This window comes from Tiliqua scincoides, chromosome 1, assembly GCF_035046505.1.
Source record: "Tiliqua scincoides isolate rTilSci1 chromosome 1, rTilSci1.hap2, whole genome shotgun sequence".
Taxonomy (NCBI): domain Eukaryota; kingdom Metazoa; phylum Chordata; class Lepidosauria; order Squamata; family Scincidae; genus Tiliqua; species Tiliqua scincoides.
This window is the reverse complement of record NC_089821.1, coordinates 154,580,544-154,601,023: the sequence shown is the minus strand read 5'-3', so window position 1 is coordinate 154,601,023 and position 20,480 is coordinate 154,580,544. Positions and strand designations below refer to the sequence as shown.

Genomic DNA, 20,480 nt, shown 5'->3' with positions numbered 1-20,480 from the left:
GGAGAACGGAGAAGCTCAGGATGGAAGAGGGTGGTGGTGGTTGGCTGTCCATGCAAATCAGAAGGGATTCCACTGAAGTCTATGGATGTGCACTGCTAAACAACTGACAACATTAGGAATCAAGTCACGCATCCCAGACACATCTGCAAGGACAACGTGCTTCCTGAATAATCCGCTGAAGAGGGTCCAAACCTCAGTGGTTGAGCGCGTGCTTTGCGTGTAGGAGTTCCAAGGTTCATTTCTTGGCATCTCCAGTTCTACAGGGTCCAGTGGCGTCACTAGTGTTTGCATCACCGGGTAAGGGAGGCCATCACGTAACCCCCATGATGGACCTCCTCCCATCTAATGGGTGAGCAATGCCCCCGGCAGTGAGTGTGGTGATGCGCCATTGCCCCACCCCCGCTGAATTTTGGCTATAACTTTTGATAGAATAGAGATATTTCAACATGGTTTGTTTCATTGCATTTCGCATGAAATCACACATTGAATGATATATAACATGATGCTATTATTAATAGAAAATACCAAGATTTTAAAAATTTTGGCCAATAATGGTATCACCCCCTGTGAGCATCACCTGGTGTGACCTGCACCCTCCCCACCTCCAGTGACACCACTGACAGAGTCTCTGAGAACAGGGCTAGGTAAAACCTCTGCTTGAGCTTTCACAGAGCTATCAATCTTTAAAAATCCCGAATGAAAAGTAAGGGGCACATGTCCTCTCTGCCCTCATAATTTGAGCACTGGAGCCACTGTCAGTATGGGCAGATAATACTGGACTCATTGATCCAATGATGTGACTATAAGGTGGTTTTTCTATGTGCGTGTGACGGGCAGGAGGTCTGGTCCAGAGGGTAGAGCCTCCGTCTGCCTGAAGATAACATCCACAAGGTCGCCAGTTCGTGTGGCACCGTGCGACCTTGAAGCAGCTGACAAGCTGAAGCCGAGCAATTCCATCTGCTCTGTGCGTGGGAGGATGGAGGCCAGAATGTGAAGCCAGATCGGATTGAAACACCTGAATGTAGTGGTTCTTGAAAGAGAGAACCTTCTTTCAATTGTAAAAATCCCTACGGGGATTTAATCAGCCTGCCTATGTAAACCGCCTTGAATAAAGTCTTGAATAAAGACCAAGAAAGGCGGTATATAAATACCTGTTGTTATTATTATTTATTATAAACATGCATTGAAATGGCATGTTCACTAAATAGGAATGTTTAGGAGTAGTCAGCAGGGCTCTGTTCAGTGTGCAAGTCCTAATTTGCAGCTCAGCCTTAGCCAATATGCAATACCACCAGGTAATAAATCCACCTAAGTCTGCTTTCAGTTCTCTAAGTGTCTGGTGGCCTAATGAAGGATGAGTGATTGTTGAACATGGTCTGACACAAGCTTGCTGTGTCTAGTTTCTGTGTTCATGTGTATGCTGAAACCATGTACTAGAGCAGTGTTTCTCAAACTATGGGTCAGAACTCACTAGGTGGCTCATGAGAAAATTTCAGGTGGGTCTCCATTCATTTCAATATTTTATTTTTAATATATTAGACTTGATGGTGTGTGACTGCATTTGGGGAAATGTTACAGACCTGTACTTTTAACAAGCTCCTCCTTATATTCTTTTAACCTTGATAGTAAATGGAACTTACTCCTGGGTAAGTGTGGGTAGGATTGCAGCCTAGGATAGTTAAATATTGTCCTGATGATGATGTCTCTTCCGGTCATGATATCACTTCTGGTGGGTCCTGACAGATTCTCATGCTAAAAAGTGGGTCCCTGTGCTAAATGTGTGAGAACCGCTGTGCTAGAGGTTTCTGGGCTGCATCTCCCATCATTGGCTACCATATTAGTTGATGTTGCTGAGGACCAAGGGGGACAGCTTCATGTTCTTAATAGGCTCTGGGTCCCTCTCATGTGGATCATCAAGCATGCTACATAGGGAAAATCAGGCATGCTTTTATTTTAAGATCCATGGACAAATGAGGGCTAATCAATTTTTGCCTCCTCTGCATACTTAGGTTGGTTTGTTACCACAGAAAATAGGATCTCTCTAGGCCTACCTCTTCAGGGATCTCAACCATTTAATGAGTGTAAAGAAAAAGCTGATATTGGTGGGGCACAGATAGTGCTAGGAAAGGTCCATAAACATTGTTGGTGTCCAAAATGTGTCTCTAGGGCTTGCTTTTCAAGCCCTTGCCTTGAGAGCCATTTAAAGCCAGCCTAGCTTAGCGATGGAGATGTATTAAGAGAAGGTTGACTGATAGTCTCTCTCTCTCTCTCTCTCTCTCTCTCTCTCTCTCTCTGCAATCCTAACCAACTTTCCAGCACTGGCAATGCAGCTCTGGAGTAAAGGAACAAACATTCCTTACCTTGAGGCCTGTGTGACTGCCCCCCAACTGCAGGATACAGCACATGCCCCATTGGCACAGCTATGCCAGTGCTGGAAAGTTGGTTAGGATTGCAGAGAGAGAGAGAGAGAGAGAGAGAGAGAGAGAGAGAGAGAGAGAGAGAGTGTGTGTGTGTGTGAGAGAGAGAGAGATTCATAGGATTTTATTATTTTTTCCTTTGGTCATTAATAGGATTTATTTATTTACCATTTTATGAACCCCATCCAAAAAAAAGAAAAAAACAATTATGTTAAGAATACAATAAAATCAGAGCTATTCAAAGAGCAGAAAGTCCAAGGTGGACAGAAAGGTCCAGGGAGCTGATCCTCACCTTAGGGGCCTACGTTTTGCCACCTACTTTGTTTTGTCCTGCCTGTCTCCACTGGCAATAACGGAGCCACTTGAGTGGAACAGGCTGGAGGAAGGCAGTTTTTCATTTTTAAGACTCACTCACCTGGGACCACACACCTGAGCAGAGAGAAAAGGCCCATCAGCATCTTTGCCTTCTTGGCCCCTTCAGCCACCGCCCCGGGATGTTCCTCCCAAGGCCTTTGGAGCCCTTCCACTACTGGTGGAGACCCTCTTCTTCTCCTCCTGGCCCCGCATCAGATGGCCCGACGCGAGCGAGTGCAGGAGGAAGCCAGGCCCGCCCTCCCAGGAGGGGGCTCGGGATGATAATGAAACACCTTCGCGGGCTCGGTCGCACTCATCGGAAGGAGCGCTGGAGGGTCTCTGCGGCGCGCAGGTGGAGAAGCCAGCCCAGGGTCACCCTCCCGGCCTCGCCCCAGGGGGATAGACTCGGAGTCATACAAGCACATGCAGCGTCGCCCGATGCACAGCCCTGGAGATCTTGAGGTGTGAGAGCCCACGCCTATGCATGTCTACTCGGAAGTAAGCCCCATTCTAGTCCACGGGGCTTACTCACAGGCAAGTGTGGATAGGATTGCAGCCTGAGCTCCTTTCAATTGACCCTGGTCAATTCTGGTCAATTACCTCGTGGACACAGCCTCCTTGGACACAGTGGGACTTACTTCTGAGTAGACACGCATAGGATTGGGCTCTCTTGGTCCCGTATTGCTTCCACTAAGGCCAGAATTCTGACTTTGCTGGATGTTTTGGACGGTGGCAAAACAAAAAACTTCCTGGGGATTCCATTTCAAAAGGGTGAGGCCGACTTCTGAGCAAAGGTGCCACCGGGGATCAGGCCCTTTTGGGTCACTAACTCGTTCGTGAAGCGAATGCAACCCGGGACGCAGGAAAATCGGACTCACAGCCCAATCCTATCCACACTTTCCTGGGAGTAAGCCCCATTGATTCTAATGGGACTTACTTCTGAGTAGACAGGCATAGGATTGGGCTGTCAAGAAGCCTCCACCCGGGAAGCGAAGTGACTTGACTCCTGTTCCAGTAGAAGCGACTCGGGTGAAGGGAAGTGAAGCAGATAAAGAGATCGCTGGTATTTCCACCGCGATGCTCGGGTTTCTGGCCATGGCTAGTGTCCCTTTCCAGACGAAAACTAGAGTGGGCTTTTTGACACACACCCCTTCTTCTTTTGCAGGAGGAAACCGCCTTCCTAAAGTAGAAACCGGACTGCTGCTGGTGTTGCAGCCACTGAAACCTGCTGAAGAAGGATGTTTTGGAGTAGATGACCTTTAACTCCAAAGAGCTCCACATCCCCCCCCCCCATTTTAATAAGTGTCTGGCAGAAAAGGGATATTCCGTGGCCCCCCCCCCCTTGACCCTTGGAAGTCTCTCTCCTTACTTGGCAGTCACTTAGGTAGACATCTATAACAAAGCAAAACAAGACTGGATGCTTTTCTAGGGGTGCAGTTGAAGAGCAATCAATATTGGGGGGGGGAGTGCCATAGAACTCAATGTGATCGCGCATTACAAAGAAATTAAAGTTTGTGCAGGATCGGGGGCGATGACAGGAAATTCTCCCCCATCCCCAAACAGCAAGGCGTTGCCTTGTATTTTCAGGTGATCTTCTCACCCAAGTAAGACCCCGAATTGTCAGGCCAGGGCTTTCAAACCAACATTGTTTTGGCCAAGTACTTGTAGAGCCCAAAACGACTATTAAATCCTCAGCAGTTTCCTGACCCACGAGGTAGATAAATGGCTGGTTGTTTTGGCTGCGGGTCTGCATTCCCATCCAGAAAAGCACCACCGATGGGGAGGGGTTGGGTTTTGAAAAATATGTGCGTTGTTGTTGTTATTATTTGGGGAGAAATGAAGAGCAACAGGCGCGATCCCTTCCCCCCTCCCAGTTAAGTGCTGAGAAAACTTCAAATAACATCCTCGTCAATATCGCGGTTTGTGATTTTAATCGGGCTCCAAGAAAACATCTGAATTTTTCCAAGGAAACCCTCAAGAGAAGGGAAAACATTAACACTGCAGCAAGCGAGAGGGGAGGTTTGTTTGGCTTCATTTTTCCCTTCTTTCTTTCTTTCTTTCTTTCTTTCTTTCTTTCTTTCTTTCAAGTGAGAATCCCCGTTTAAAAATGAAGGTAAACGATCTTCTCTAGAAAGGATCAAAGTCGTGAAGGTCTATACAGGCGAGATTTCAATTGCAAAATGGATGAAAGAAGACCCTGCAGGAAAGGAGGCTGTGGTTTCTGGTGGTGAAGGTGGCCACCGTATGACGGAAAAAAAAAATCTCTTATTCAACCTGATCCTAAACGTATCTTTTCGGAAGGGCAAATCCCACACAGCGTGACCAGATCCAATGGAGGACAGAATGTCTACACCTCGATCCACTATTTAGAAGAGGGGATTTTGTGTAGCAGATCGTGGAAGGATTTTAAAAAAATACACCTGCCAAAATCCCCTCTTCTATACAATGGTTAAAGGTAGAGGCACTTTGTCCTCCATTGGATCTGGTCACCCTGATCCCACAGAGTTCAAGGGGACTTATTTCCTGGTACTGAGCCTAATCTGTGAGAACAGCCTTGAGGGAAGAAGATCCTCACCCCGATCCTATACATTTATTATTATTATTAACAGTATTTATATACCGCTTTTCAAATAAAAGTTCACAAAGCGGTTTACAGAGAAAAATCAAATGGCTCCCTGTCCCAAAAGGGCTCACAATCTAAACAGATACAAATGAATACCAGCAGACAGCCACTAGAACAGACAGTGCTGGGGTGAGGTGGGCCAGTTACTCTCCCCCTGCTAAAAAAAAAAAGGAGCACTCACTTGAAAAAGTGCCTCTTACCCAATTAGCAGGGGTTTAGGCGCGCTTAACTGCCATTTCTGCCCAACGTTGCATTTACGCAACAGGGACCAAATGTGTACACCTGTGGTTTGGGCAGACATGAGTTTTTAACCCTGATAATTGCATCAAATCCAGCTGGGTTCACCTTCTTAGAAAACATCTCTGAAAACGAGCCTGCAATCCCGCACACGCTGAGCTTGCGCAGGAGGAAAGCATATGTCAATTACACATGTCAATGACACGGAGAAACGTCTTCTGAAATTAACATCAATGCATACGATTGTGCGTCACCCTATTTGATTATGACGACGAGAACCTTGGAAATAAGTTCTCAGTGGAAGAATGGCTGTACCCAGGACAGCTTGGTAGTAATGTTCTGGGTACAGGCATTCTTCCACTGGGAACTTATTGCCATCGTCGTGTACTCCAGAGCATACCTTCGTATGCACGCCAAAGACAGTACGTGTACTCCTAAGTGCATATAATGACACACTACCGTATTATTTAATAACACGTGCACCGTGCTACAATGCGTAAGAGTGATGGTAAAGATTTGTGGAAGTAATACGTGGAGTGATAATAGCACTGCAAGTTGCAACACCAGGAGTTGGAGTAGTAGTAGCACCTGCTGATGATACTAAGGCTGCAATCCTAATCTTACTTAGGTGAGAGTAAACCTCATTGAACTGAATGCGATTTATTCCGAGTAGATATGCATAGGATTGGGGCTCTAAGGCTTGCAAACCTAGCCACACTTACTTGGGAGTAAGCCCCTTGACTCTAATGAGACTTACTGCTGAATTACTTACATGCTGAATGCATGGGATTGGGCTCTAAGAAGGCAATTGTATGTACTTTGATTCAGAACTAAGGCTACAATCCAATGCACAAAATGGACATGATGTGGCTTACTTTTGAGTAGACCCGTTTAGGATTGGGCTGTAAGCCCATCTAAACTCAACTGGACTGACTTCCATGTCAGAGCAGATGGGGGTTGCAGCCCAAGACCAGTACTCTGGCAATCCGATGGAAGCATCTTTATTGGAAAGTTACATTTTCTCGGGTTAAAAATTAGGCTTGTTTCAGGAGGGCTGCAACCGTGTAGGAGCAGAAGTGCGCAAGGAACAATTATTTCCAGCAACTCCTCCTGCCTCTGCTACTCCTAGCAGTAGTAGTACATTCCTAGTAGTAGTACACTGAGAGTGAGTGTGTGTGTGATGTGATTTCAATGGAAAGGACTGGAGAAAGGGAGAAGGCAGCATCCTCTCGGAGTTCCTGCCAGTTTCTTTCTGCAGTCGATGCAACTTCCTCTGGGGCGAGTCCAGTCCCATTCCTGTCCCCCTGGGGGGAGAAGGAGAGGGAGAAGCGGCCCCCCGCCCACTCCGCCTCTGGGGCGACAATGCTCCCTGCCCCTTTGCCGAGCGCCTGCTGAGGCAGGAGCCCTGCTGGCACGGGGTGCGGCTGGCAAGGGCGCCCCGAGCCGCGCCAGGCTCCAGCCCCGGGAGCGGTGTGACTTCCGACGGATCCCCCAAAGCCAAGGGGGAGCGGGCAGGAGCCGGTGACAAAGCAAACAGATGACTCCACGGTGCGGCTGCTGGGGGGCCGCGGGCTTCTTCCTGCACTGCGCGCGGCGGCCAGGGCGCAGCAGTGGCGGCCGGCCGGCAGGGGGCGCTGCGCGCGGTCCGCAGAGCCCCTGGCTGGCCGTGGGCGCCTCGGCGAGGAGGATCGCGAAGACAATGTTAAAAGGCGGCCGGGGAGTCCGCGGAGCCCTCACAGCCCGCAGCCCGAGCCGCCGCAGCAGCCGCGGAGGGACGGCAGCATGGAGCTGAGGGGGGCCGCCGCCGCGCTCTGCCTCTGCTGCCTCTGGAGCGCCTGCAGGAACCCCGCGCTGCAGCTGGACGCCGCCGCCGTCGGGCCCCTGCCGGGTGGCGCCTCCTGGCCCTCGCCCCGGCCCCACCAGCAGCAGCCCCCGGGCTGGAGAGGAGGCGCCCTCCGCAACGGTACTGTGGTGCCCCACGACTACATGCTGACCCTCTACCAGCGCCTGGCCGCCCTGGGAGGCGCCCCCCGCCACCGCGCAGACACCGTCACCGGCTTCGCCGATCAGGCTCTGCCCCGAGGTGAGTGCAGAGCGCAGCCGTCCAAGCTCTCCCCTTCCAGGGCGAGGGGTGTCAAAGCGGCCTCGGAAAGAGTTCTCGGGGGTCTGTGGGGCGCCCCGGATCGTGTGCGAGGGATGCACCCCTAATGCCAGAGTATCTATAGAAGTGCCAGCCTTCCTCGGGCTGGGGGCGTCTCAACTAAGCTCAGGACTAGAACCATCTGTGGACACAAGCCAAGGCGTGTCTACTCAGAAGTAAGTCCCATCATGTTCCATGGGACTGACTCCCTGGAAAGTGTGTGGACGGGATTGTAGCCTGAACCTTGGTTCAGATGGTAGGAGGGTGGAGAGATGGCCTTGTCTTTGCCAGGGAAAGAGTCAGGCTGCAATCCTATCCACGCTGGACTGGGAGTAAGCCCCATTGAACACATTTGCACACTTACTTCTGAGTAGACATGCCTAGGATTGGGCTCTCGGGCAGCCCAGCGCACACTCTCATCACCAATCGTTTTGCAGGGTGTGCTTGAATCCGAACAGAATCACTATCTCCACAGTGAATCTCCGAATTCTTGTCCAGGACGGTGAGCTCATCTCAAAAATGCAGATCTCGTTCCAGTTTCACGCGGGGGAGGCAACCCAGTCCGAACGGAGCTAATTGAAGAAATTAATCTCCGCTCACCCAAATCCTTCCCCACTAGTTAATCTGATTCTTATCTGAAAGCTCCACAGGAACTATCCCAGTTCACCTCAAAGCAAACCCCCCCCCCCCAATCCCAATATCTCATATTGAGCTGGTGGAAAACAATTTGATCAATTTCATTCTAAATAGAGGAGGGGGCTTGTCTGCTGAGGTGGTGGAAGAAAGGTTCAAGAAAGGTAAGATAAATAAGAAGAAAGTGGAAACAAATCCAGAGGATACAAATAGGTGGATTTCAGGGAAAATGTGGGATATATACGGAGAAAATGGAACCCCAGTAAGTGAGATGATTTTGACTGAAGCCAAAGATCTATAATCCACTAACTACGTGGCTGACTCACAGCCCAATCCTATCCACACTTTCATGGGAGTAGGTACTATTGACTCTAATGGAACTTACTTCTGAGTAGACATAAATAGGATTGGATAGCCCAAGCCTATGCATGTCTACTCAGAAGTAAGTCCCATTATCATCAGTGGGGTTTACTCCCAGGAAAGTGTGGATAGGCTTGTAGCCTCAAACGTATGGGCAAGCCAATGTCAGAGGAGAATTGTGATGCTGGGGATGGTTTTGGTGTGAAATCACCAAAGAGAAGTGTTTTTTTGTTTGTTTGTTTTAAAATTCCTGTGACCCCAAGGATCTCCCTCAGGATCCAGCAGCTGTAGGGCACGGCTTCAATCTGGCTAGACTTGATTGACTGTGAACCCACCAGTCGACTGAACACGAAAGTTTGGGAGCTTAACTCTTAAGATGACCAAAATGTCAATTCACCAGTTCTGAGGGCTATCAGAACCTGGCCAGTTTGCTCTTTGACATCCAGTCTCCTGTTCGCCCTGATCAAGAAGAAGGAAACTCAGCGTTTAAAGAAAGAAAGAAAGAAAGTTCAGAGGAAAGGAAAGGGAAAGTGTAGGGTTAGGACAGACTTTCAGCGATGAACCCCAAATCTCAGACTGGAGCCCCCAGCGAGTGTCCCACCTCCCCTTGCTGCCCCTTCCCTCCACCGGTGGGCGGGCCAGGGCTTCGCCTCCCGCGATCCTGCGTGGCCTGCCCTGGGAGGCCACAGGACTGGAAAGGAGAGCTGGCGGGGGCGTGAGCAGCAGGTGTAAGGCGAGGGAGGGAGGCTGGCTGGCTGGCTGGCTCCGAATGCCCGCGCCGCTGGGCCCCACGCAGGACAGGAGGAGGGATGGACTCATCTCCTTCCCTTCCAGGCTCTCCCTGGTCCTGAGCGTGGCTGCGCCTGCAAAGGTGCTCCAGGGGCTGCCCCGTCCTCCTGGGCTCCTTCCCGTCTGCCCTCCTCCTTCCTGGGCAGGCGCTGGGAGGAAGGCTGCGGGCACCCTTCCCTGCTACCAGTTCCCTCTTGGGGCAGCGAGAGTAACTCAGAACATCTCCCCCCCCCCCACTTTCCTCCCACTGGCTTTGGGGAGCCACTTGGGTGGTGACATTCCTGTTTGGCAAGGTAGGCAAGCGGCAAGGGGGCGGGGTGTGTGGGTCTGCAGTGGGGTCGTCATCTGGATCGCATCACCACCACCCCCAGCCCTTGGCGTGAACCATGTCAGCGCACTTGGGATGGAGAAACAGAAGGCGCTTCAGTGCATCGTATGCACACTTTCGTGGGAGTTGCAGCAACTGTCACCCTGCACATGCCTAACCTCGGAAGCTAAGCAGGGTCAGGCTTGGTTAGTACTTGGATGGGAGACCACCTGGGAATACTGGGTGCTGTAGGCTTGTACCATTGTCTTTCGAGACTGAAGGTTGCCAACCAATGGGACTTGCTTAAGTTGACAATCCACAGAATTGTGCTTTCAGACTGCAATCCTATCCACACTTTCCTGGGAGTAAATTCTATTGACTTTAATGGGACTTACTTCTGAGTAGACATGCCTAGGATTGGGCTCTCAGTCTCTTCTCTCTGGCTGAATCCTTGCTCTGGCCCTGAAACTGACCTGTCGCTGCGCTTGAAATTGACCAATTGGGTTCCTTTGCATGGTTAGTTCCAGGTTGCTTCTGAGTTATACAAAGTGACCAGATGTTCTCTTTTTCAGCCTCGTGCCCTGGAAAAGAATCTAAATGTCCTCCTTTTCCCTATGAGCAGGCAGTCCAGAGCTTTTTTGTGATTAATAAATTATGTAATATAATTTTAAATTAATAAAATAAGGGCACAATCCTAACCAGGTCTACTCAGAAGTAAGTCCTATTTTGTTCAATGGGGTTTACTGTCAGGAAAGTGTGGTTAGGATTGCAGCCTTACAGCCCAATCCTATGCATGTCTACTCAGAAGTAAGTCTCAATAAAGTCAATGGGGCTTACTCCCAGGAAAGTGTGGATAGGATTGGGCTGTTAGTCATATATTGTTTAATAAGTCACATATATTTTTTTAAATTAACCACATGAAATCAATGTAGGAGTGTTTTTAGCTTTCATTTTGTGATGTCCTGCACTTTTTAGTTGTCCTACATTTTGGGGTGCCTTGTCCTCTTTTGCGGTTATGACGTCTGGTCACCCTATTACTCGGAAGTAAATCTTGCCGTGTTCAATGGGGTTTACTCTTAGGTAAATGTGTGTAGGTTGCGCTGTTGGTTTATTGTATGCATTTAGGCAGACCACAGCCCCAATCAAAACCATCCAAATGAAGTATAGCTGAATGGATTTCCTCGGCAGAGATTGAAGCGGGTGTTTAACTCACCCCTTGAGAGCAATGGAAACGAAATGTAACTTCAGCTGTAGCTCCTGTATTTGCATTAATTTGCCTCAACAGCCATGGATAGACATAGGAGAGAGGGCACGATCCAGCCACAGTTAAAACCTTTCATGCACGTGTTTTCCTCCATCTAGATTTCTTTCTCGTGCTGTCAAAGAAGCCCTAAGCCCTGAATATTGGGCGAAAAGATCTGTATTCAGACTTCCCTCCTCCCCACTGCTTCGGCCCCCCAATTATCTTTCTAGAATAAGCAGTTTCCTAAAATGAACCCGAAGTGAGATAGATGGCCTTGCCTGGCTGAGCAGAGCCCCGTTTTTGATTCACCACTAGTGCCAAGATTTAAATCGCCCTTATTTCGAGCACAACGAAAAAAAGCACCGTGTCGAGGGCCATAGGAAAGTCCTATGTACACTTTCCTGGGAGTAAGCCCCATTGAACTCAATGGGACTTTCTTCTGAGTAGACATGCATTGGCTTGGGCTGTCAGGTTGCAATTCTACCCATATTTTCCCGGGAGTAAGTCTCATTGAACTACATGGGACTACCTTCTGAGTAGGCAAGCATTGGATTAGGCTGGAGGAGTTCGCCTCATAGAGCAGGTTGGGGTTGGCCTGGAGACAGATCTGAAGGTGTGGGAGACGCAGGCTATTCAAGCAGATTCCCAGCGAGGACACCAGTTGGATTGCAGCCCAAAGAGTTGTAAGGAAGGGCCGCCTGAGCGCAGCCTTTAGCAAGCAAGCCTGATATTTTTTTTTGGGGGGGGGGGAGGGAGTGCCTTGAACGAAGTCGGATTTGCCTGGGGGAGATCGGAGCTGTCTCCTGGAGGAGTGTGCGGAGAAACGCTGGGAAGGGACTGTGGTCCTGGGTTCTTGCGGATGCAGGTTGTACAGAAGTGGGACAGGTCTGGAGATGATGCTTTGGGGGTGAGTGCGGGAGGCGCGGCAGAGGGGAAAGAGGACTGGACTTCCCAAGGGAAGGGAGGAGGACTCCCAAATGTCCTATGAGGGGCTCCCCTTGGAGACCTGGAGCGCATCGGAGTGGCTGCAGGAATGGGAGCTGCGCAAGAGTTTGCGAAGGAAAGGTGGTCAGTGGCGCACTCCCAAGCCCGGTTACAGACCGTGCAATCGGTGCCACAGGGGCCTGTCCTGTCCTGCAGACCCGCCTGAGGCTGGCATCCTGTGCACGATCGCTTGGGGGAGTCTATTGCAACGAACACAGCCGAGTAAACGTGCAGAGGGGAGTCTATTTATTCGTATTTTGCCTACAAATCACAATGGATTTCTTCATCCTTAATGGACCTTTATTATCTAGAGCAGTGATTCTCAAACTTTTAGCACCCACTTTTTAGAAAGAAAATATGTCAGAACCCACCGGAAGTGACATCATCAAGCGGGAAAATTTTTAACCATCCGAGGCTACAATCCTACCCACACTTACCCAGGAGTAAGTCCCATTGATTGATTGATTGTTAAAAGTACAGGTCTGAAACATTTCCCCAGATGCAGTCACATACCATGGTAGCATTAAATCTAAAATATTAAAAATAAAATACACATTGAAATGAATGGGGACCCACCTGAAATTGGCTCGCGACCCGCCTACTCCGTCCTGATCCACATTGAGAAACAAAACAGTGAAATCTGAAGATTTTAGAGGTTAAATCTTGCCAGCAACTATATAGGAAGACCGGTCCCATAGAAGCATTGCCGGAGTCACTTGAATGATGCCTCTGTGTCCCAAATGCATTTACTCGGGAGTAAGTCCCTGAAAGGAAACTAACTTTGGGGATGAACTGGTATCTCTGAGAAATGGATCAAGTCTGATCCCCACTCCAGATGGTTGAAATGTTCCAACGGACTCAGGGCAGCAGACCAGACCCACTGAAGTCAATGGGATTAACCCATTTTTTGCCCAGCCCACAGGTGGTACCCATTTGGTCCCTATTGTAACGTTGGGCAGAAATGGTTTAAATAGATTTCTACCTTAAGTGAAATCCTATGTGGAACTATTCAGAAGTAAGCTCCATTATGGGGGTTACTCCTAGGAAAGTGCAAATCGGATTGGCGCCTGAGGGCCCAATCCTACCAACTTTCTAGCACTGATGCAACCATAATACAACCCTGAGGTAATGGAACAGACATTCCCTTATCTTGAGGAGGCTCCATTACTGCCCCCCCCACCGGATGCAGTGCACACCCCATTGGCACTGCTGTATTGGTGCTGGAAATTTGGTTAGGATTGGGCTCTTAGTGAAAACAGGAGGGCGACTGTGGTTGTAGGAGTTGGAGCTCCATGCATTTTAGCTGGTTGACTGCACACCAATCAAGCAATAAAATGCACATAGAGTTTTTAGATGAGGCCATAGATGCCACAGGCACCATCTTAGAAAGGGCATTCCCTCCCACGTGGGGTGGATGAGAAGAGGGAATGCTTCCCTAAAATGGAGCCTGTGGGTTTGTATGAACGGGGGGGGGGGGTAGATCTGCTGCTGGGAAGGACACTTTTAATTCTTGGCTTTTCTTCTACTTAAAAATACCTACTGCGTATAGGTCTCTTTTCCAAACAGACCCAGACCAGTTTAAAATTAAAAAATAGTTGCCACCAACAAATCATGCAACCTAACAAAACAAAACAAACCTAAACAAACCTAACCTAAACAAACCTAACCTAACCTAAACCTAACCTAAACAAAACAAAAAGTAAAAAAAAAAAAATTAGCTAGGAGAGTCTAACATAAGGAGATGACAACATGTTCTCATCCATTTATGCCAATTCCTGTCCCTTTGGGGAAAGGTGTTGAGGTCTGAACTGTAAAGGGGGAGGGCTTTTAAAATCGATCAGAAGGCTTTTAATGGATAACTCTGCATGCTAAACCGTGCAGGTCTAGTTAATAGGTCTAGACAGTAAATCAGGTTTCCCGGAAGTTCTACCAGAAAGTAAATACCAAGGTGTGAACCTGTTGATCTGAGAGTTGATGAATTCTGCCCCCCATACAAGACAGACAGACAGACACACACACACACACACACACACACACACAGAGAGAGAGAGAGAGAGAGAGAGAGAGAGAGAGAAGGGAACAACACTGAATCTTATAGATTCGAGGTGGGAGTTAAGCAGGAGCTTAACAGCCCAATCCTTTACATGTCTACTCAGAAGTAGGTCCCATTGTAGTCAGTGGGGCTTACTCTCAGAAAAGTGAGCACAGGGCTGCAGCCTGACCTGGGATTGCTCCCACACTTACCTGGAGTAGGGCCTATTGATTATCACGGGACTTACTTCTGCGTAGACATGCATAGGATTGGGCTGTAAGCCCGCAGTCCTCGCCTAGGAGTCAGTCAGCGCCTCTGAACGGGGCTTTCCGCTGCGCAGCCCATTGAACTGCGAGAGGACTCTGAAGGTGCTGCAAAGAGGGACAGCGGGGGTGTTCGTGAGCCCCCCTTGGGAAGGTTCGAAGGGCGCCCTGCCCGGCAGGCCTGAGGTGGGTCTACCTGGCCAAGCTGCATCCCCCACCGGCCGCTCCCTAGGCCCTGCTGCGCTTGAGAACCAGCTACCCCAGCAGAGTGCTTCAGATGGAGGAGTCTCCATCTCCTGGAGGGAGACCCCCTCCCCCCCGAAACCTGCCCGGCTGCGCTCGGGGCACTTTGAGGCTGGTCTGGAGGCAGGAACCTGGGAGCACCTGTCTGATTCAGGGACCCTTTTTTTTGGGGGGGGGGGGGTGAGAAGTGGAATCAAGGCAGCTTTGGAAGGTGCCAAACTGGAGCAGATGATTTCATCTTCCTCATTAGTTGGTACCCCGCCTTTCTCCTGGAGTGGAACTCCAGGCGATGTACAACTCCCCCACCTTTGCAGGCACTGACCAGGGCCAGATCACCTGAGTGAGCTTCAGCAAGGGGGCTGCATCCAGCTCACAGCAAAATCCGGAACTGTTTTGTTTTTGTCGTCCCCCCCCCCCCAATCTGAATCAGGGTTCAGCTTCTGAATTGAGAGTGCCCCCCCCCCCAAGCAAGAGTCTTCGGCTGTATGTATAGCGACATCAGGAAGAACGAGTTGTCTGTGACAGATCAGAAGAGAGATCTTGGGGTGGTGGTGGTGGACTGGTCGATGAAAGTCGACCCAATGTGCGGCGGCAGTAAAAAAGGTCAATTCTATGCTTGGGATCATTAGGAAAGGTATTGAGAACAAAACGGCTAGTATTATAATGCCGTTGTGCCACACCTGGAGTATTGTGTCCAGTTCTGGTCGCCGCATCTCAAAAAGGACATAGTCGCTCTCTTTTGCACCTTTTCCATTTCCACTAAGATGATTGCTCAGCTGGGGCACGTTCCTTATGAGGAAAGGCCTCTTCAGCCTAGAAAAGAGATGCCTGAGGGGGGACATGATTGAGACATACAAAATTAGGCATGAGAAGGATAAGGGGATAGAGAGATGCTCTTTACACTCTCACATACACCAGAACCAGGGGACATCCACTAAAATTGAGTGTTGGGCGGGTTAGGACAGACAAAAGAAAATATTTCTTTACTCAGCATGTGGTTGATCTGTGGAACTCCTTGCCACAGGATGTGGTGATGGCGTCTGGCCTTTAAAAGGGGATTAGGGGGGACAAGTTTCTGGAGGAAAAATCCATTACGGGTTACAAGCCATGATGCGTATGTGCAACCTCCTGATTTTAGAAATGGGCTATGTCAGAATGCCAATACAAGGGAGGGCACAAGCATGCAGGCCTCCTGTTGTCTTGTATGCTCCCTGGGGCATTTGGTGGGCCGCTGTGAGATACAGGAAGCTGGACTAGATGGGCCTATGGACTGATCCAGTGGGGCTGTTCTTATGTTTATGTTTGAGCATGCAGAGAACTGATTTCTGCCCCATTGAGGAATCCCACAGCCCCTGTCCCACATCTGGGACTTCTGTCCTTGAGACACAAATGGAAGTCTTTTCAGCCCCGATTATATGACCGAAAGGGAAACACACACTTTTCAGGCTATTGAATTTCGGTGAGCTTTCAGTTGCCGTGCTCCTCTCCGTTGACATAATCAAAACTTCCCTTTGGATATGCTTAGGATCAGGAGCCCAAAGTCTTACTCTAACAAGCAGCCCACTCGCTTGGTGCAGGGAGGATCCATTTGCACCTGGCACATTCAGGAGTGAGTGAAGCGATGGATGGTGTGAGACGGAGCCTTTGGGAATTGAAGTTTTTTTTAACATAAGATCCCCACTGGATCAGGCCCAGGGCCTATCTAGTCCAGCTTCCTGCAGCTCACAGAGGCCACCAGATGCCTCTAGGAGCACCCAAGACAAGTTACCTGCATCCTGGTGCCCTCTCTTGCATCTGGCATTCTGAGGTGGTCTGCTAAAACCAGAAGCCCATCACATCTTATAACCTGTGATGGAGTTTTCCTCCAGAACTTTGTCAAATCCCGTTTTAAAGACACCCAGACCAGACGCCATCACTACATCCTGTAGCAAGGAGTTCCACAGACTAACTACAGGCTGGGTAAAGAAATATTTTCTTTGGTCTGTTCTAACTCCCCTGACACTCAATTTTAATGGATGTCCCACTGGATGTAGTGTTTTTTCTTCTTTTTCCATTCTCCTCGCCCTCCTTTTATTTATATTCATTTAATTAACGGGCCGTCATCGTCATCCCCGATTGGTTTAATTCATCTCAGGAGAAGTTTGTGGCCTAGCTTGGGACATCAGTGAACTGGCAGGGCTAATATATGGGACCGACGGCAAGGGAGTTAACAACAAGGGGGTGATCGCGCCAGAGAAGCCTGCTCCATTCGTTCACCAAGCTCCAACAAAGTGATCCTAGGCAGACTGGAGAAATGTTTAACTTGGCTTGGAGTATGGAGCGTTCTGGGGAATGAAAGACGAGAAACAAGCGCCCAGAACCTGCTCAGCTCAAAGACAGGGACATAAATATAGCTGATAATGGTAAAGATACTTCAGATTTCCTTATTCTCGATCCTGTACTCGATCCTGGACAGAAGCGGAGCAAGAATTCCAAATTTGTCCATCTTGCAAAAGATGAATTTCAAAAAGGAGACGGTTTGGCCTCAAACCTGCTTTATAGTTGGCACTTCTGGACCCGGGGGCCTTCCACTGTTAACCAACACGGGGTGGATTGTACATGAGGAACTTTGCACTTTGCACATGCTTGAAAGCACTTGTAAATCGTGACATTACACATTCCAGGGCTGAGCAGTAGGAAAGGCTAGCTAGAGCAGAGGTGGGCAAACTTTCAACTTTAGGGATCCTGGACCTTTAACAATTGTATAGAAAAGGGAATTTCAGCAGGTGCAGCTTGTCGTCTCACAGGTGACAAGCTGCACCTGCTGAAATTCTCTCTCCTACACAATTGTTAAAGGTCCAGTTTGCCCACCCCGATCTAGAAGATCTGACCCTCAGTCACCCACTCCCGGTCCGATCAGAGCTGGAGGGAGAGAGGTAGAGTCCAGCAACCCCCTGGGCGGACTGGCGACAATGCTGGTCGGCCAGTAAGTCGCAGCGAGGCTGCAATCCTCTCCACCCTTACCTGGGAGCAATCTCGATTGACTATCGTGGGACTTAAAGCCCAATCCGATGCACGTCTATTCAGAAGTAAGTCCCATTAGAGTCGGTGGGGCTTACTCCCAGGTAAGTGTGGAGCCTTCCTTCTGAGTAGACATGCCTAGGATTGGGCTGCGAGTCCTGCAGGGCAGGGCAACGCAACTCCCTCCCTCCCATTCCTTCACTGATTGCCAGTCACGTGCTGCTCCCCTCCTGTCTTCCAGACGACCCCGCGGCGGAGGACGGGCAGCGCTACCTCTTCGACGTCTCCAGCCTGCCGGCGCTGGACGAGGTGGTGGGCGCCGAGCTGCGGATCCTGCGCAGACCGCCGCGGAACCGGAGCCTGGCCGCGTCCCGCGAAGGGCTCCTGCACCACCTGCTGCTCTCCAGCTGCCCCGCAGGCGAGGAGGAGCCGCCTCTGCTGGACTCCCGGGCGGGGGACCTGCTGGACTCCTCCTCCGCGCCCCGCTGGGAGGTCTTCGACGTGTGGGCGGCGCTGCGGGAGCAGCGGGGGGCGCTGTGCTTCCTCCTGAGGCTGGCCTCGCACAGCTCCGGGAGGCTCCTGGCCCCGGGGCAGCTGGGCTTCGGCAGGGAGCAGAGCCCGCCTCCCCACGAGCGCGCCCTGCTGGTGGTGTTTTCCCGCACCAGGAGGAAGGAGAACCTCTTCAGGGAGATCCGCGAGAAGATCAGGGCCCTGGGTGGGGGGCCAGGGCCCACCTCTGACCCCCTCAAGGCCGGACAGGACCTCCTGGACAGGCAGAGGCAGCGGAGGCGGCGGCGCAGGACTGCGCTGGTGGGCAAGGTGGGCAGCGGGCGCGGCCAGGGCAAGAAGGCCAAGAGCCGCTGCAGCCGCAAGGCCCTTCACGTCAACTTCAAGGAGCTGGGCTGGGACGACTGGATCATCGCCCCCCTGGACTACGAGGCCTACCACTGCGACGGCATGTGCGACTTCCCACTGCGCTCCCACCTGGAGCCCACCAACCACGCCATCATCCAGACCCTCATGAACTCCATGGACCCGGAGGCCACCCCACCCAGCTGCTGCGTCCCCTCCAAGCTCAGCCCCATCAGCATCCTCTACATAGACTCCGGCAACAACGTGGTGTACAAGCAGTATGAGGACATGGTAGTGGAGACCTGTGGCTGCAGGTAGCAGCCAGGCCTGCCGAGCCCCCCGCAATTGACATCCTCTGCTGGCCTGGTGGCTGGCTCTCGCAGGGGTGCCTGTGGCCTCGAGTTTAAGGATGCAAGGATGCGTGGCAGTCCTCCCACCTGCTGATGAGGCCTATCTTGGCTGCTAGGCCAGCTTCTGAGGGCACTCTTGATGGAGGAAGATCAGCCAAGGAGATGGCTTGGAATCTTGCAATGTGGGGAACTTTCTCTGATCTGAGGGTGTTGCCTCCTTCACTGCTTCCCAACCTTGCGCTAAATCTCCCACCAAATGGGCACTTTAAAAAAGAAGAAGCAAAGAACCGTTGCTTGTCTTGGAATGACAGTCTCCAGACCTGGGCAAACATTGGCCGCCTTCTCCTACGGCCAGGAAGTGAGCTGAAGAATGAATGACTTGTGGCAATAACCTGCAGTGGCAGTTCTCAGACTGCTCATCCTCAGCCAACCCGTTTCACATCTGCCATTGAACCTAACACATTTGCTAATGATCCTGGGATACAGTCTAGAATGCACACAGTTCTGACTAGTCACTGGCCCGACAGTTCCTATTGTGACCTGAAACACAGCACTGGGCCTGTACATTAAAGTGATGGGTAAGATGCCTTTCAGGTGAGCTTGTCTGCCATTACTGATCCCTGTTCTGCCTCTGAAGAGTCCTAGAATTCTCCTGAACACAGCTTGAAAGCATCCCTCCTCTCCTCCCTCCCATCCAATTGCTCCCATTTGCTGGCTGCATCCTCACTCGTTTCAACATTTTTCTTTAGGGAGAAAGCTTTCTCCAGTCTCTTCCTCCCATGCCACATCAAGGAACCAGCCGTTCAGTTGCCACATTCAGCTTGCAAAATGACCTGGGGTTAAGTACCATGGAAGCCAGTAGGTTATCTGAGTAAACATCAGTGTGTGAGTCAACAGGTCCCTATGCACAAAGCCCAACAACAGAACTTGGTCCGAGACTAAATCAGAATAGGTCTGAAGGGCTCCCCTTGTGTTTTAATTTGTGTGGTTTAGGGGTAAAAATCAATTGGGCAGGCTTTAAATCCGAGAGACCAATTTCTTTCATGACCGCTCCGTCCATGATGATCCAGCCTCCGTCCAGCCTTCAAGTATATTTTGCTGAACAAGTCTTATTCCGCTTCTTCAGAAAGTCTAATATTACGTTGCTAGCAGTCAACAAGGATTTAACAAATATGGAACATACATACTCATCCAGGGCTAGGAACTGACTTGCAAGACTCCAGGGAAGGAACTGAGGGCCCAGTCCTATCCAATTTTCTAGTACTGGTGCAGCCATGCCAATGGGGCACGTGCTGCATCCTGTGGTGGTGGGGCAGTCAAAGAGACCTCCTCAAGGTATAGGAACATTTATTTCCTTACCTTAAGGCCACATTGCGGCTGCACCAACGTTGGAAAGTTGGATAGGATTGGGCCTAGAGATGTGTGGAATCTTGCATTCTCAGTATCTGAAGGCAATGGTCTTTTCTTATGCATGATTTTTGTTTTAATCACACCTTGATTAAAATCTGGTGTAGTTTACAGAGGCCAGCAAAAATTGCTTCATGGGCTGGATTTGGTCCTTGGGCTGTCAGTTGGCTATACCTGCTTTAAATCCTGGAGCAGCTTTCTATTGATTTATTTGTTACTCACCTATGCACAGAAACGGAGTAACAG

At 50.2% G+C, this 20,480-nt stretch overlaps 1 protein-coding gene across 1 annotated transcript; it reads left to right on the top strand.

Moving 5' to 3' along the window:
- Window positions 1-356: 356 nt before the first annotated feature.
- Window positions 357-18,795, top strand: GDF7 (growth differentiation factor 7). The gene is made up of 4 exons (XM_066622566.1): window positions 357-368; window positions 2,899-3,123; window positions 7,129-7,714; window positions 17,867-18,795. Exons 1-4 carry the CDS (start codon window positions 357-359, stop codon window positions 18,793-18,795), a joined length of 1,752 nt encoding a protein of 583 aa, XP_066478663.1.
- Window positions 18,796-20,480: the final 1,685 nt, after the last annotated feature.